The 12,978-nt window shown below is 44.3% G+C and overlaps 1 protein-coding gene across 1 annotated transcript in view; it reads left to right on the plus strand.

Annotated features, from left to right (window-relative positions):
* Positions 1-12,978, plus strand: part of CHCHD6 (coiled-coil-helix-coiled-coil-helix domain containing 6) — a 220,330-nt gene that overhangs the window by 19,145 nt on the left and 188,207 nt on the right. The window contains exons 3-4 of the mRNA XM_005866942.2: positions 1,325-1,397; positions 4,046-4,190. Coding sequence (XP_005867004.1) covers positions 1,325-1,397; positions 4,046-4,190 — 218 coding nt within the window. The remainder of the gene's footprint in view (positions 1-1,324; positions 1,398-4,045; positions 4,191-12,978) is intronic.

Here is a 12,978-nt window from a genome sequence, read left to right on the forward strand (position 1 = left end):
GAATATAGAGAACTACATAGACTGATGAACAGGGACAGATCCAAAGACAGAGAAACAGCGATCAGACTATCAATCCCCAGAGGGAAAGTAGGGGAGGGTGGGGGTAAAGGGAAGAGATCAACCAAAGGACTTGTATGCATGCATATAAGCCAAACCAATGGACATGGACAACAGGGGGATGAGAACATGAGTAGGGGGGGAGTTGGGGGTTAATGGGGGGATGAGGACACATTTGTAATACCTTAACCAATAAAGAAATTAAAAAAAAAAGAACTGGTAAGCAGTATACTATTTTTTATTTCCATTTGAGAACCTGTCATGTTACTATGGAGCATTTAGGAGTGCGCCCCTGTCGTCCCCCCCCCGCCACCATCAGGCTGGAGCACCGCTGTGCCCATCCTTCTGTAGGGAGTCTGAAAGTGCAAATCATAGGATGATTACTTTTGGAAATTACTCTCTGAAGGGTTGAGTGCTTCAGTCTGTGAGTTCAGCATGCTTTAAAAGGTCTTGGGAATGAAATACAAATCCTCACATATTCTTTCACAAAGCCTGACTCTTCTAAAATATTTGTGCAGTCCTAGTCACTGCCGTTTCAGGAAACTATGATGGAGGTGTAGGACATTTGGCCAAGGCCACAGAAAAGTGTTGAAATTTGACTGAGAGATGGTTTGAGAAGGATAAAGGGTGGGGGAGGAGAACAAAACCTTCAGTATCACCAAGTGGTGAAGAGAGTAGAGTGAATTGGAAATGCTCAAAAATCTCCAAGTTCAAGGCCATCAAAAGATAGACTTACTATAACAACTTAAAGAACTCAATAATTCTAGAGGTGATCCAGATTAAATGATATATAAAATACAACGAATAGGGGATGCTTGCCACATTCAGGATTAGAAATTTGTAGAATGGGGTACTAAAGGAAGCAAGATTTAAGGAACCTCCTCTTCCCTCCCTTTCTCTATGTCAAACCCAGACCCTGGAGGCTGTCCTTTCAGCATTAAGTGGTTACTTATCTGTTCCTGGCCTGTGTTTAATAGATGACCTAGATTCCAAGTAATTGTAGAGTGAGTAGGGATGGATTTGAAACACTGCATTCAAATAGTTCTGCTTCCTTCCAGTCCCATGCAGTAAGATGTCTTGGTGTAGAAGGAGGGAGTGGAAGGCCTTTGGGCCATCGCTCTCCAGAACAGCTGGATCGAGGATGTGTCCATCCCTGGGGCATGTCCATCTATAGGAGCACATTCCTAAGTCCATTTCCTAGATGACCACTATGCTGTCATTTATGTGGGGGTGCTACTTACAGGCCTTTTCTTCTTGTCCCTTGCAGACTCCAAGCTGCCCAAGTCGGAGAATGGTGGTGCCCAGCAGCCCTTGGGGGCGGAGGAGGATCTCCTTAAGAGGTGAGTGTGAGTGCCTACTCACCGCTGGCTCTGAGCTCTGGCTGACCATTCTTTCCTGACTGGGGACCTTTCTCTGGTCTGAAGGCTCTAGGGCAGGGGTAGGCAACCTTTATGTGAGTGCGTGCCAAAACCAGCAAAATCTCTGACTCAAAATTCTTCTGCGTGCCAACCCTAATTTTTTGAGAACATGTTACGCCTACTTGATATCTCTTAAGGTGTATGTATGTGAAGAACCTTGAAGAAATAATAAAATTCATTCGAGCGACAAAAACACAGTCTATGATGATGAAAAATACATTTATTTTTTAATGTATACATGTACACTGATAGTCTGACAGAAAACTTTATGACTCTGTTTGATATTATTAGTGGCACTTTTGCTGCTGCATCACTGATGACAGAGATTTTACATCAGGTTTATATTTCGTGCCCTTCAGAGATATGCACGAGCTACTACTTTCATCCGTCAGGCTACTCCTATTACGAGCCTTAACAAAATTCATCACTGATAACAAAGACTCACAAGCGTATGTGGATGAAACCAAAACACTGGTCGGTTCTAGGAAGGCAGGGAGAGTTAAGGCAGAGGCATAGAAATTGCTCTTCCCCTCTCTCGTCAATCCATGTCTATGGTCTTTAAGATAACTTGTCATGTAAAATTATTTATTTATCTAAGATGCACCTACACTGAATTTATCTGAAAAATAAAAAAGTCGATATTAAGAAAAAAATTGTAAATGGAAGATTATAAGAGAGGGTTTCGTGTGCCAGCAAAAGTTACTGGCGTGCCATGTTTGGCACACGTGCCAGGGGTTGCCCACCCCTGCTCTAGGGTTTGTCTCACATACTTTGTCTTATTTAGATTGCAAGACAACCCTATGGTATAGGTGGTACTGGTCCTAGTTTAAAGGTGAAGAAACACCAAATGGGGCATGTGGACATTGATTGTTAATGTTTTCAAAAAATTCACTTGAAAAAGCCAGGACTAAATAGTTGAGTGTCTGTGCCTTCTGTGCCTGTGTGCATGTGCAGGCATATTTTTAGAGGTATGAAGGAGAAAGTGGACCCTCACAATTCTAGCTGTAATTGGTGAGATGGGCTTGGCTCTAGGATGCTGGTGACACTTCCCATCAGCATAGGCCAAACCCTGGAGAGCTGGCCATACCTCTGAACTGGAACCTGCTTCTCCTCCTGCGGCTTGTAGAATAGTGGTTAAGGCACAGAGGCCCTCCTGGAGTGCAGGTTTGCATTCTGATTTTACAATTTACTGGAAATGTGACCCTGGAAAATCATTGCATCTCTCTAGGCCTCTGAGAAGGACATAATTTGAGTACCCCTTTCATGGAGTATTGTCGTGATTAAATATGTTAATGTATAAAAAGTACACACAGTGCCTGGCACACAGAGTTCTCAATGAATGCTAGCTGTAGTTGTTATTGATAACCTCTTTAACACCCTTGAGGACAGATAAAGGACCAAGTGAATTTGTTTAAGGGGTGAAGTGTCAATCACAGTTGTTTTTTTTCCTTCAGTAAGTCAGCCTTACAGGTCTGTTCCATAGTCATGGATTAAGATTGACAGCCTAAGAATTTTACCTCACTAATCCTAAGAGGCCTCTCCAAGAATAACTAACTTGAACCCCTTTTTGGGTACTTTTAAACAGTGAAAAAAATGATCAAGTGATACATGCTAATGAAAGACTTAGAAAAATATTTAAAATGAACAAATTGATCCATAGGTTCACCATTTCAAGACAACCACTGTTAGTATTTTGGAATGTTTCTTTCAAATGTGTTCTTTTCCTTAGTTTAGGATTATTTTTTCAGTCATATATAATTTTATATTTTGCTGTTTTCACTTAGTATTATAATTTTTTTCCATTTGTTACACCTGCTTTTTAAACATTTTTATTGCTAAAAGTAGTTTATTGATGCTCAATTTTTAGATTCAACCTATAAACAAATCAAATAATGTATTTCATAATGATGATATAATATACCATTATGTGATTATAGCAGATGTCCAACAATCAAGGTCAAGTTAAAAGACATTTCAGTTGTTTGCATATTTTACACTATAATAAATAATACTAACAGCATCTTAGTACTAGTAACTTTTTTCTCTCTTTAGGATTATTTTACTGGGCAAAAAGCCCATAAACAGTTCAAAGGTTAGGGACAGATTCAGAATGAAGAGTTACATGTTCAAAACAGAGGGCTGCTGTATCTAAAAATCTTCAAGCACTCAAGTGGAGGCAGGGAAGGTGGGTTTTCTACCCTTCCAATCCACTTTGAAAGAGTGGCTAGCGAGGGATTGAAATCTTGCCCCAAGAATTTATCATTTGGGATATGACTGCCTGACTCCTCACTTGGTAGTCAGCTCTCCTCTGTTCTTAATCCATATTGTTCTGGCTGAGAGAGTCACTGTATCCCCTTGCCTCGGGCACTGTCACTGATGCCTGACTTCTGAGGGGTCAGACGGTATGAGCTTTCACAGTACTCTCTCTGGCTAGTGTTAGATTTAAGTTCCATTGGCCCACAGATCCCAGTTCCCTGGTCAGCTGAAGTGAGTGCACAAACTTTTTCTTGGCTACCTTCTGCCAAGTCATTATATCTGCTCCTGCTTCTTTCATGTCTCTCCTGGCACAGGTATAAACAGAAGCAGGCTATAGCCCAGGATGAGCTGTTTCAGGCGGCAAAGAGGGAAAGAGAGGCAGCCACGAAGTACCGGAATGCATCCCTGCACCGCGGGGAGGACAGCCATGACCAGGAGAAGCAGAAGTCAGCCGTGCTGGTGAGTGCTGATCTTCCTGAGCTGGCCTTTTATGCTCTCACAATGCAGGGAAGCAGGGGTCAGGCCTATGACCTGATTTGTCTGAAGCCCGGGGCCCAGGCTGTCCTCTGAGTCACCTTGTGGAAAGGGTGTATTTTTAGGAACCAGGAACCTGAGTTCTTATGACCCTTGCTCTGGTGCTGATACGCGTTGCTACCTCTGGTCTGTGTTTTCAGTCTCTGGGGACCTCAGGTCTATAGTTTAAGGGCTGGATCATTTGATGGCTTTGTTCGGATCTGAAACTTAACAGGTGTAAGTGCTGCAGTGGTATGTGTGAAGGGAGAAGACTGGGTCTTGGGCCATGCAGTAAATGAGATGTTAAGTTTGTAGAGTTAGGCAGCCTGGGTGTGAATCCTAGCTCCGTACTTGTTAGCATGAACACATCCTCCGGTGTCCATGAGCCTTGTTTGAAGATCAGGATGTTTGCACACAGTATTGCCCAAGGGATCAGTGGAGGTGATAAGTAACTGTGCAGGGCTTAGTGCTCCCTGGCAGATCATGAATGTGTGCTATTGTTATTAATAGACTTAACTGATGGGAGTCTATTCTGCTGTGAGTGCACAGATGGTCAAAGTGTACAGTAATCACATAAGAAATGTTGGCTGAACTAGACCCTCTCTGAGAAATACAAACAAGGTAGGATCCTGTCCCTTGGGAAATGTTCAGTCTAGTGGGGAAGGCAGACTTATACAAAAACTTTGAAAAAGGCCAAATCGGTTACATTAAGTGTGAAATGAAGGTGAAGATAATATGCTTGGGAATGCAGAGGCAATGGTGTCAACTGCAGGTGGAAGAGATGGCATTGGTCTCAGCCTTGAGCAATGTGGGTCCCCCAGGCCGAGGGAGCAGCTGGGCTGAGATAGGTGGATATCCAGGAGGTGATGGGTCCCGAGAAGGAGTGAGTGAGGTATGAAGACAGTTTAGAGGAGGCCTTAGATATCATGAGTAGTTAACCCACAATATAGCTCACAGTGACTCTGAAACTGCAGAGGATTCCCAGAAGTTCGTAAGGATAGGGATGATGTGATTTGACTTGTGTTTTTAGAACTCCGTGGCATCCTGGTGAAGAATCAGTTATGTAATATAGAGAGAAACTGGGGTGAGAACACAGTTTTAGAGGCTCTTGCAGTTAGTGTCTGAGGGGCAGGCAGGTTGTCACCCCTTTGCAGGCAGTTTGAAAACCAAGTCAAAAGGACCCTGGTCCTGGAGATGAAGGGTTAATCAATTGGTTGGCCACCTAGGACAGTCATCTAGCATGAAAAATTGCAGCTTCCAGGTGTGCTATCTGTTCTCACCTGGAATGTGTTAATTATAGTGAACGGGAATTCACAGCTTCCCTTCTCTACCTGCAAAGAAGAGAGTTGGGCCCTTCTTCCTGCAAGAGAACCTGTACAAGTGGGAAGAAACGTAAATGACCTCCAGTACAGGTGGGTAGTTTTTAAATGGAGGGAAACTTTACAGGATAGGAGATAACATCATTACTTGAGTCCCACCCCAAAATGTCTGGACGGATAATGCCCTTCTGAACCAGAGTTCCTAGGGAATAGTGAAGCAAGTGACTTCCTTTGTTTTGAAGATGTTTAGTAACTACTTTTCTTCATGCATTTAGTGGCCCTATTTTCTTTTGGAAACTTACCTGTTTCTTGATGTTGTGTCATCTTGCAGGGATTCCAATTCTAATGTCTGACTTCCTCTATGGAAGCTAGATCTCTTCTCTCCCCCTGTCACGGGTACTGGGAGGATCAGAGCACAGGGCCCAAGGCCAACCAGTCAGATCCTCTCTTCAGGGACTTTCAGTTTTGAGTGAATGAGGAGGCCAAGGTGGGAGGCCTAGGTGGGGGGTCACGGTGGGGTTATTTGTTGAATGGCTGACCAGGACTGTCATCCTGAGGCTGTCATCCTGTGAGGCAGCACATCCTCCTTGTGAGGAGGCCAGGTTGAACCCCGAGGCAAAACAGGCATGGCCTCTGGCATGAGCTGGCTGCCCACTTGTTCTCCATGTCTACTCTGACTAGTGTCCGCAAGCCCTGCACCCTTGAACCTGTAGCCTTGCCTGAGGATTTCCTGTCTGGTTCTCCTACCTTCTTGAGGATTAGATCATCTGCTGGTAACCTGCCATCAACTCTCCTTAGCTTCAGTTAGCTGCAGTTAGTTTCTGTTGCTTGGTATTATAGCAGATGCAGAGCCCAGTTTTAAAGGCTTACAATCACATTCAATACTCGGTGTGAACAGAGGAGAAGGGAAGTTAGTCCCAGGCCCTGTTCTATAAATCAGTAGGGGCACGAGGTACTCACCTGAGCAAAGCTGTAACCATCACTTCCATTTAGGTTGGTGTGGTTAGCATGTACTTTTAGTGGAGATCATTTCAAAACTGTACTTTGAAGGATTTAAATAAGAGGAGAAAGATGGAGAGAAGAACCTGACCAGCAGCATAGAGAATTTTCTTTCTTCATCTGTGTCTTCCAGATGCAAGGATTGAAGGAGCCCGCTAGGCAGAGCACATAAGGGTGCTGGGATCACAGCACATCCTCCTTGTGAGGAGGCCAGGTTGAACCCCGAGGCAAAGCAGGCATGGCCCCTGGCATGAGCTGGCTGCCCACTTGTTCTCGGTGGCTACTCTGACTAGTGTCTGCAAGTCCTGCATTCTTTTTTTTTTCTTTTTTTTAATCTCATACCGGTCTGACACTGAGGCGGTATTTTATTTTATTTTATTTTATTTTATTTTTTAAAAATATATTTTATTGATTTTTACAGAAAGGAAGGGAGAGGGATAGAGAGTTAGAAATATAGATGAGAGAGAAACATCGATCAGCTGCCTCCTGCACAGCCCCTACTGGGGATGTGCCCGCAAGCAAGGTACATGCCCTTGGCCGGAATCGAACCCAGGACCCTTCAGTCCGAAGGCCGACGCTCTATCCACTGAGCCAAACCGGTTAGGGCAAGCCCTGCATTCTTGAACCTGTAGCCTTGCCTGAAGGATTTCCTTTTGAGTTGGCTGAGTGCAGTTTGACATTTAATGTGTGCTTCTGCCCTGTCTTTTTGCCTCTGACTTTTACAATATTGATTTTTAAATCCCTTTCTGCATAAGGAATGATTCAGCTCATTATTGGGAAAAGTTCATAAAACTAATGACAAGGAAAGGCAATCATTTGTATAACCTACTTCTGATAACAAAAATGTTATCATTTCCCATCTAGTGCATCAGTGATGAACTGTTTTTGAGTATGTTTATGCCTGATTCTTGCCACTTGCTGACTGATAAAGCCCAGTTATAATTGGGGCAATGGCCCTGGGTATCAATTGAGCCTATGTGAGGTGTGTTTCTCTCTGAATTGGGTGGGGGAGGAAGTTGGTATCAATCAATGTTTTGGAGTCCAAAACATTCCAGAGAGAAATAAGAAAGAACAGAGTGATTTCTTGGGCTGATTTTTCTGATGGGAAGAGCTTTAAAAATCCAGTGGATGGAGCAATACAGGCTTGGCAGTGGCTTTACTTTAGGGAAGAATGAAATTTATAACCTTGCCTGTTAGAGTCTTGATACATATGATTAGGTATACATGATTGCATTATATGTGATAGGAAATAAAAACTTTAATTTCTTTTCTTTTTTGGTGAGCAACTTATATAAAATTTTCTCTGTATTCCTGTTATATGTTAGGCATTGGGTTAATTTCTTGGTGAACGGAAATAAGTAAGATATAGCCTGATTTCCTGAAATCTAGCTGAACAGAAGTCTTACAACTAAGGATATAAAGAAGAAGCCATATTGAGACTGGTAGGAGGAGAGGAGACTTGGAGTTGGCTGGTCCCTTACCCTCATGTGATGGTTAAAATTGGGAGGGAAAAAAATCACTTCTGGGTATTTATGCAAAGAAACTCAAACACTAAGTTGAAAAGACAGCTATACATATAAAAGCCTAAGCAACCAGCTGACCGGCCAGCAGCTATGATGCGCACTGACCACCAGGGGGCAGATGCTCAACACAGGAGCTGCTGTGACTTGGGAGCTGCAGTTCTTGGGTGACACACCTGGAACCAGAGAGGAGGGAGCCCGATTCCGGGGTGCATCACCCGAGAACTGCCCTCTCGCAATCTGGGATCCCTCAGGGGATGTCAGAGAGCCAGTTTCAGCCCAATCCCCACAGGCCAGGTCGAGGGACCCCACCGGTGCACAAATCCTTGCTCCAGGCCTCTAGTATATTTATATGTTCATTACAGTATTATTTACAATAGCCAAGATGTAGAAGCAACCTGCCCTAACCGGTTTGGCTCAGTGGATAGAGCGTCGGCCTGCGGACTCAAGGGTCCCAGGTTCGATTCCGGTCAAGGGCATGTACCTTGGTTGCGGGCACATCCCCAGTTAGGGGGTGTGCAGGAGGCAGCTGATCGATGTTTCTCTCTCATCGATGTTTCTAACTCTCTATCCCTCTCCCTTCCTCTCTGTAAAAAATCAATAAAATATATTTTTTTAAAAAAGAAGCAACCTAAGTGTCATTACAGTATTATTTACAATTGCCAAGATATAGAAGCAACCAATAGATGGGTGGGTAACAAAGAAGTGATATGTATATGCAATGGAATATGACTCAGTCAAAAAAAGAATGAAATCTTGCCATCTGCAACAACATGAATGGACCTAGAGACTATTGTGTTGAGTGAAGTCAGACAGAGGAAGACAAATGCCATATGATTTTATTTATATGTGGTACCTAAAAAAACAAAATAAATGAATAAGCAGAACAGAAACAGACTAATAGATACAGAGAATATTTTGACAGTTGCTAGATGGGAGGAAGGTTGGGGGATGGATGAAAATGGTGAAGGGATTAAGTAGTACAAATTGGTAGTTACAGAATAGTCATGGGGATATAAAGTGCAGCACAGGGAATATAGTCTACCATAATCTATCTATCTATCTATCTATCTATCTATCTACCTACTTATCTTCTATCTATCTATCTATCTATCTATCTATCTACTAGAGACCTGGTGCACGAAATTCATGCACGGGGTGGGGGGGTTGTCCCTCAGCCCAGCCTGCACCCTTTCCAATCTGGGACCCCCCAAGGGATGTCTGACTGCCAAGAGGGCAGTCGGACATCCCTCTCACAATCCAGGACTGCTGGCTCTCAACCGCTCGCCTGCCTGCCTGATTGCCCCTCACTGCTTCTGCCTGCCAGCCTGATCACCCCCTAACCACTCCCCTACCAGCCTGATCGATGCCTAACTGCTCCCCTGCTGGCTTGGTCGCCCTCAACTGTCCTCCCCTGCCGGCCCAGTCACCCCTAACTGCCCTCCCCTGCCGGCTTGGTCGCCCCTAACTGCCATCCCCTACAGGGTTGGTCCCCCCCCAACTGCCCTCCCTCCCCTGCAGGCCCGGTCATCCCCAACTGCCATCTCCTGCAGGTCTGGTTTCCCCCAACTGCCCTCCCCTGTCAGCCCGGTCACCCCTAACTGCCCTCTTCTGCCGGCCCGATCGCCCACAACTGCCCTCCCCTATCGACCATCTTGTGGTGGCCATCTTGTGCCCACATGGGGGCAGCAATCTTACGTGAGGGCATGATGGTCAATTTGCATATTACCTCTTTATTATATAGGATAAAAGGCTAATATGCAAAGTGTCCCCTTGGGAGTTCAACTGGGAGACTGGGAGTTCGCTTGCTTGCTATGATGTGTGCTGACTACCATGGGGAGGTGTGGAACAAAGAAAGGCCCCAGCTGGCAGCCAGAAGGCCCCGATTGGCCCTGATTGCCTGCCAGGCCTAGGGACCCTACCTGTGCACGAATTTTGTGCACTGGGCCTCTAGTCTTATAATAACTGTGTATGGTATCAGATGGGTACTATATTTATTGGCGTGATGATCACTTAGTAAGTTTTATAATGTCTAATCACTATGTTGTACACCTGAAACTAATATGATATTGCATGTCAACTGTAATTGAAAAATAAAAAATTGTTACAGAAAAATAAGCTACAGTCCCTCTGTTTGAGAAGATCTATTCATTAGGAGAGTTACTGTTCTCAGAAGTGACCATAGAGTGTTTCAATATCCAGAGGGGGAAGGAGGCAGCAACACTAGTCTCTTCTTGGTGTGGTGGGAAAGTCTTGTAAGAAGAGGTGACCTGTGAGCGGATCTTAAAGACTGAAGAGAAGTTTGCCAAGTGAAGAAGAGTAAGAAAGGCTGTTGCAGATGAAGGATACTGCAGGAGCAAAGGCCAGTGGCTGGGAGAAGACCAGGCATTTGGCTGGAGGCTAGGGGAGTGGTGGGTATGGCAGATAGGAGAGCTCAGTTTAGGCCTGGGCCTGGAGTGAAATTCTGCAAGTGTGACAGGGATCTCTAGGGGAAGGTTTTCTTCATCCTCAAAAGAGACTCACAAGAACAGAGAGCCTCTCTTCTACTCAATGCTGAACACAGGGCAGTAACAGTGCTTCTTTACCCGAATGTGCCCATCAGGACTTGCACAGGAAAAGTGGCTGTCCTGTTTTGCTTTCCAGTTTGCAGGGAGTTTTATCTATTGCATTCTTTTCATTGTTCAGACATCTGAGAAGCTGCTACCTTAGCTCTATGAAGTCTATAACCAGAATTTTAAGAAAATACCAGATTCAAGAGTTTTTGAATTGCAGTTTTTTGAAATCATGAGTGAAATGAAAGATTTATTTTGGTTTTACTACAGCTATAGCCTTTTATTTCTAATTCTCCCCTCCTACATCTTTGTAAGTCTTGTTCCTCAGATTATAGGCTCCTCGAGGATAGAAACTGTGCCCTCTCTCTAGGTGAGATCACTTTGATCTTCTTTGTAATGCTCAGCAAATTGTAAATGCACAGCAGATGGTTATGGAATGGCAGATCTCAAGTGACTGAGAATGTGAGGAGGTATCTTTTGATTCAGAAACTTTGCATAGAGTCCTTTGTCAGCTCCTTGAGGCCTCATTGCAGTACCCCATTGCAAATACTAGTAGGTGGAAGCAAGTACTCATTTTAGCCTTTCCTAGAATGGATAGCAACTCATAGATCTGACCTTTTCATACAATCAAACAAAGCACAACAAAGAAACACCTTTCAGTATGATATCTTGGAGTCAGGAAAGCAGTTTATATGACTACTCATCAGAGATTTAGGGACTTTGGATTTAACTTGTGTGGAACAGGCAGAGAGTAGGACTTTGGTAACTCAGGTCTGGGGACTTTGGTGGCTTTGTCCGTAAGCTTCCTCCAGTTTGAGCCACAGATAGATCTTGAATCCCTATGGAGATCTACTTGTCAGCACTTAGAGGGCTGGTAAAAGGCATAATCTGGAAAAAAAGAGAGCAGGATATCAATAGCCCTTTCTTTGTTTCCTTAAGTCTTGCTGAGTTGTTTTTTTCTAGATTAGATCAGGATTGACACACTTTCTCTGTAAAGAGAGCCAGATAGTAAATATTTCAGGTTTTATAAGCCACATATGGTCTCTGTCATGTGTTCTTTGTTGTTGTTTCTATAGTTCTAAAGAAATGTAAAAACCATTCTTAGCTCAGAGGCCATACTGAAAGAGGCTGTAGATTGGATCCTGCTGGTGGGCTGTAGTTTGCTGACCCCTAGACTGGGCAGTGCAGTTCTGGAGATTTTAATTTTTTAGGTTTCTGACGAAATAGATGCTTCAAGGAGCTGGGGGATGGGGGTGGGGCAGCGGCACTGATAGTGGTCTCAGTTCCTCAGTGGTTTTCATTCCTATGAGAAGTTTCATGGCATGGTGGTACCCGTCAGTTTCAGTCTTCTGATCTGTAAAATGAGGATTTTTTTTTTTCCTGGAGATAGCCTGGTGGGCTCTTTGTGAAGAGTCATGAATTTCCACTTTAACTGATTCTTTTTGCATTTGGCATTTTTTTATGGTTTCCATTTTTCTGCTGAAATTCCCTACTGTTTACATATGTTATCCACTTTTTCCATATTTATTATAGTTATTCTAAAATCTCTACCTGATAATTCCAACATCTGGGTCATCTCTGGGTTTGGTTCAATAGACTGTTTTCTCTCTTGATAATGGGTCCTATTTTCCTGTAGCCTTATGTGCCTTGTAATTTTTGATTTGCACTGGACATCATGTGCAGAACAGTAGAGACTGAAGTAAATAGTGTTTATGCCCAGAAATGCCACTCTTCTTCTTTTGACAGGCTATTAGTGTGGGTGGATGAGTAAAGCTAGTCTGTAGTTGAGCAAGGTGAGGGCTTTGTAGTTGCTTTGGCTTCAGACACTTTTAGGGTAGAACCAAAACCTTCTGTTTAGCAGGCTGTGAATCTGATCACTGCAGGGTTAATCTGTGCTCTCCTGCTTTCCAAGCAGACTTTTTGGAGACATTGCTTATCTGTCTCAGGGTGCTTCCTCGTACCTGCTCCCGCTACAGACAGTACCTGCATGGTGCTTGGTGTAGGTCCTGGACTACCATGGGGCTTCTGTCCATCTCCTGTCTGACTCTCAGGTGTCAGCAGGCCCTGTGCATCTGCTACTCGGGGGTGTGCATGGAGGGTGCTCATTCAGTTCTGCCTCACATCGAAGTCTTTTAAATAATACTAGTGGCTTGGTGCATGAAATTCGTGCACGGGGGGTGTCCCTCAGCCCGGCCTGCACCCTCTCCAATCTGGGACCCCTCGTGGGTCCCAGAGGGATTGGGCCTAAACCAGCAGTTGGACATCCCTCTCGCAATCCGGGACCACTGGCTCCTAACCGCTCACCTGCCTGCCTGCCTGCCTGAGCACCCCTAACCATTCTGCC

This window comes from Myotis brandtii, unplaced genomic scaffold (assembly GCF_000412655.1).
Source record: "Myotis brandtii unplaced genomic scaffold, ASM41265v1 scaffold240, whole genome shotgun sequence".
Classification (NCBI taxonomy): Eukaryota; Metazoa; Chordata; class Mammalia; order Chiroptera; family Vespertilionidae; genus Myotis; species Myotis brandtii.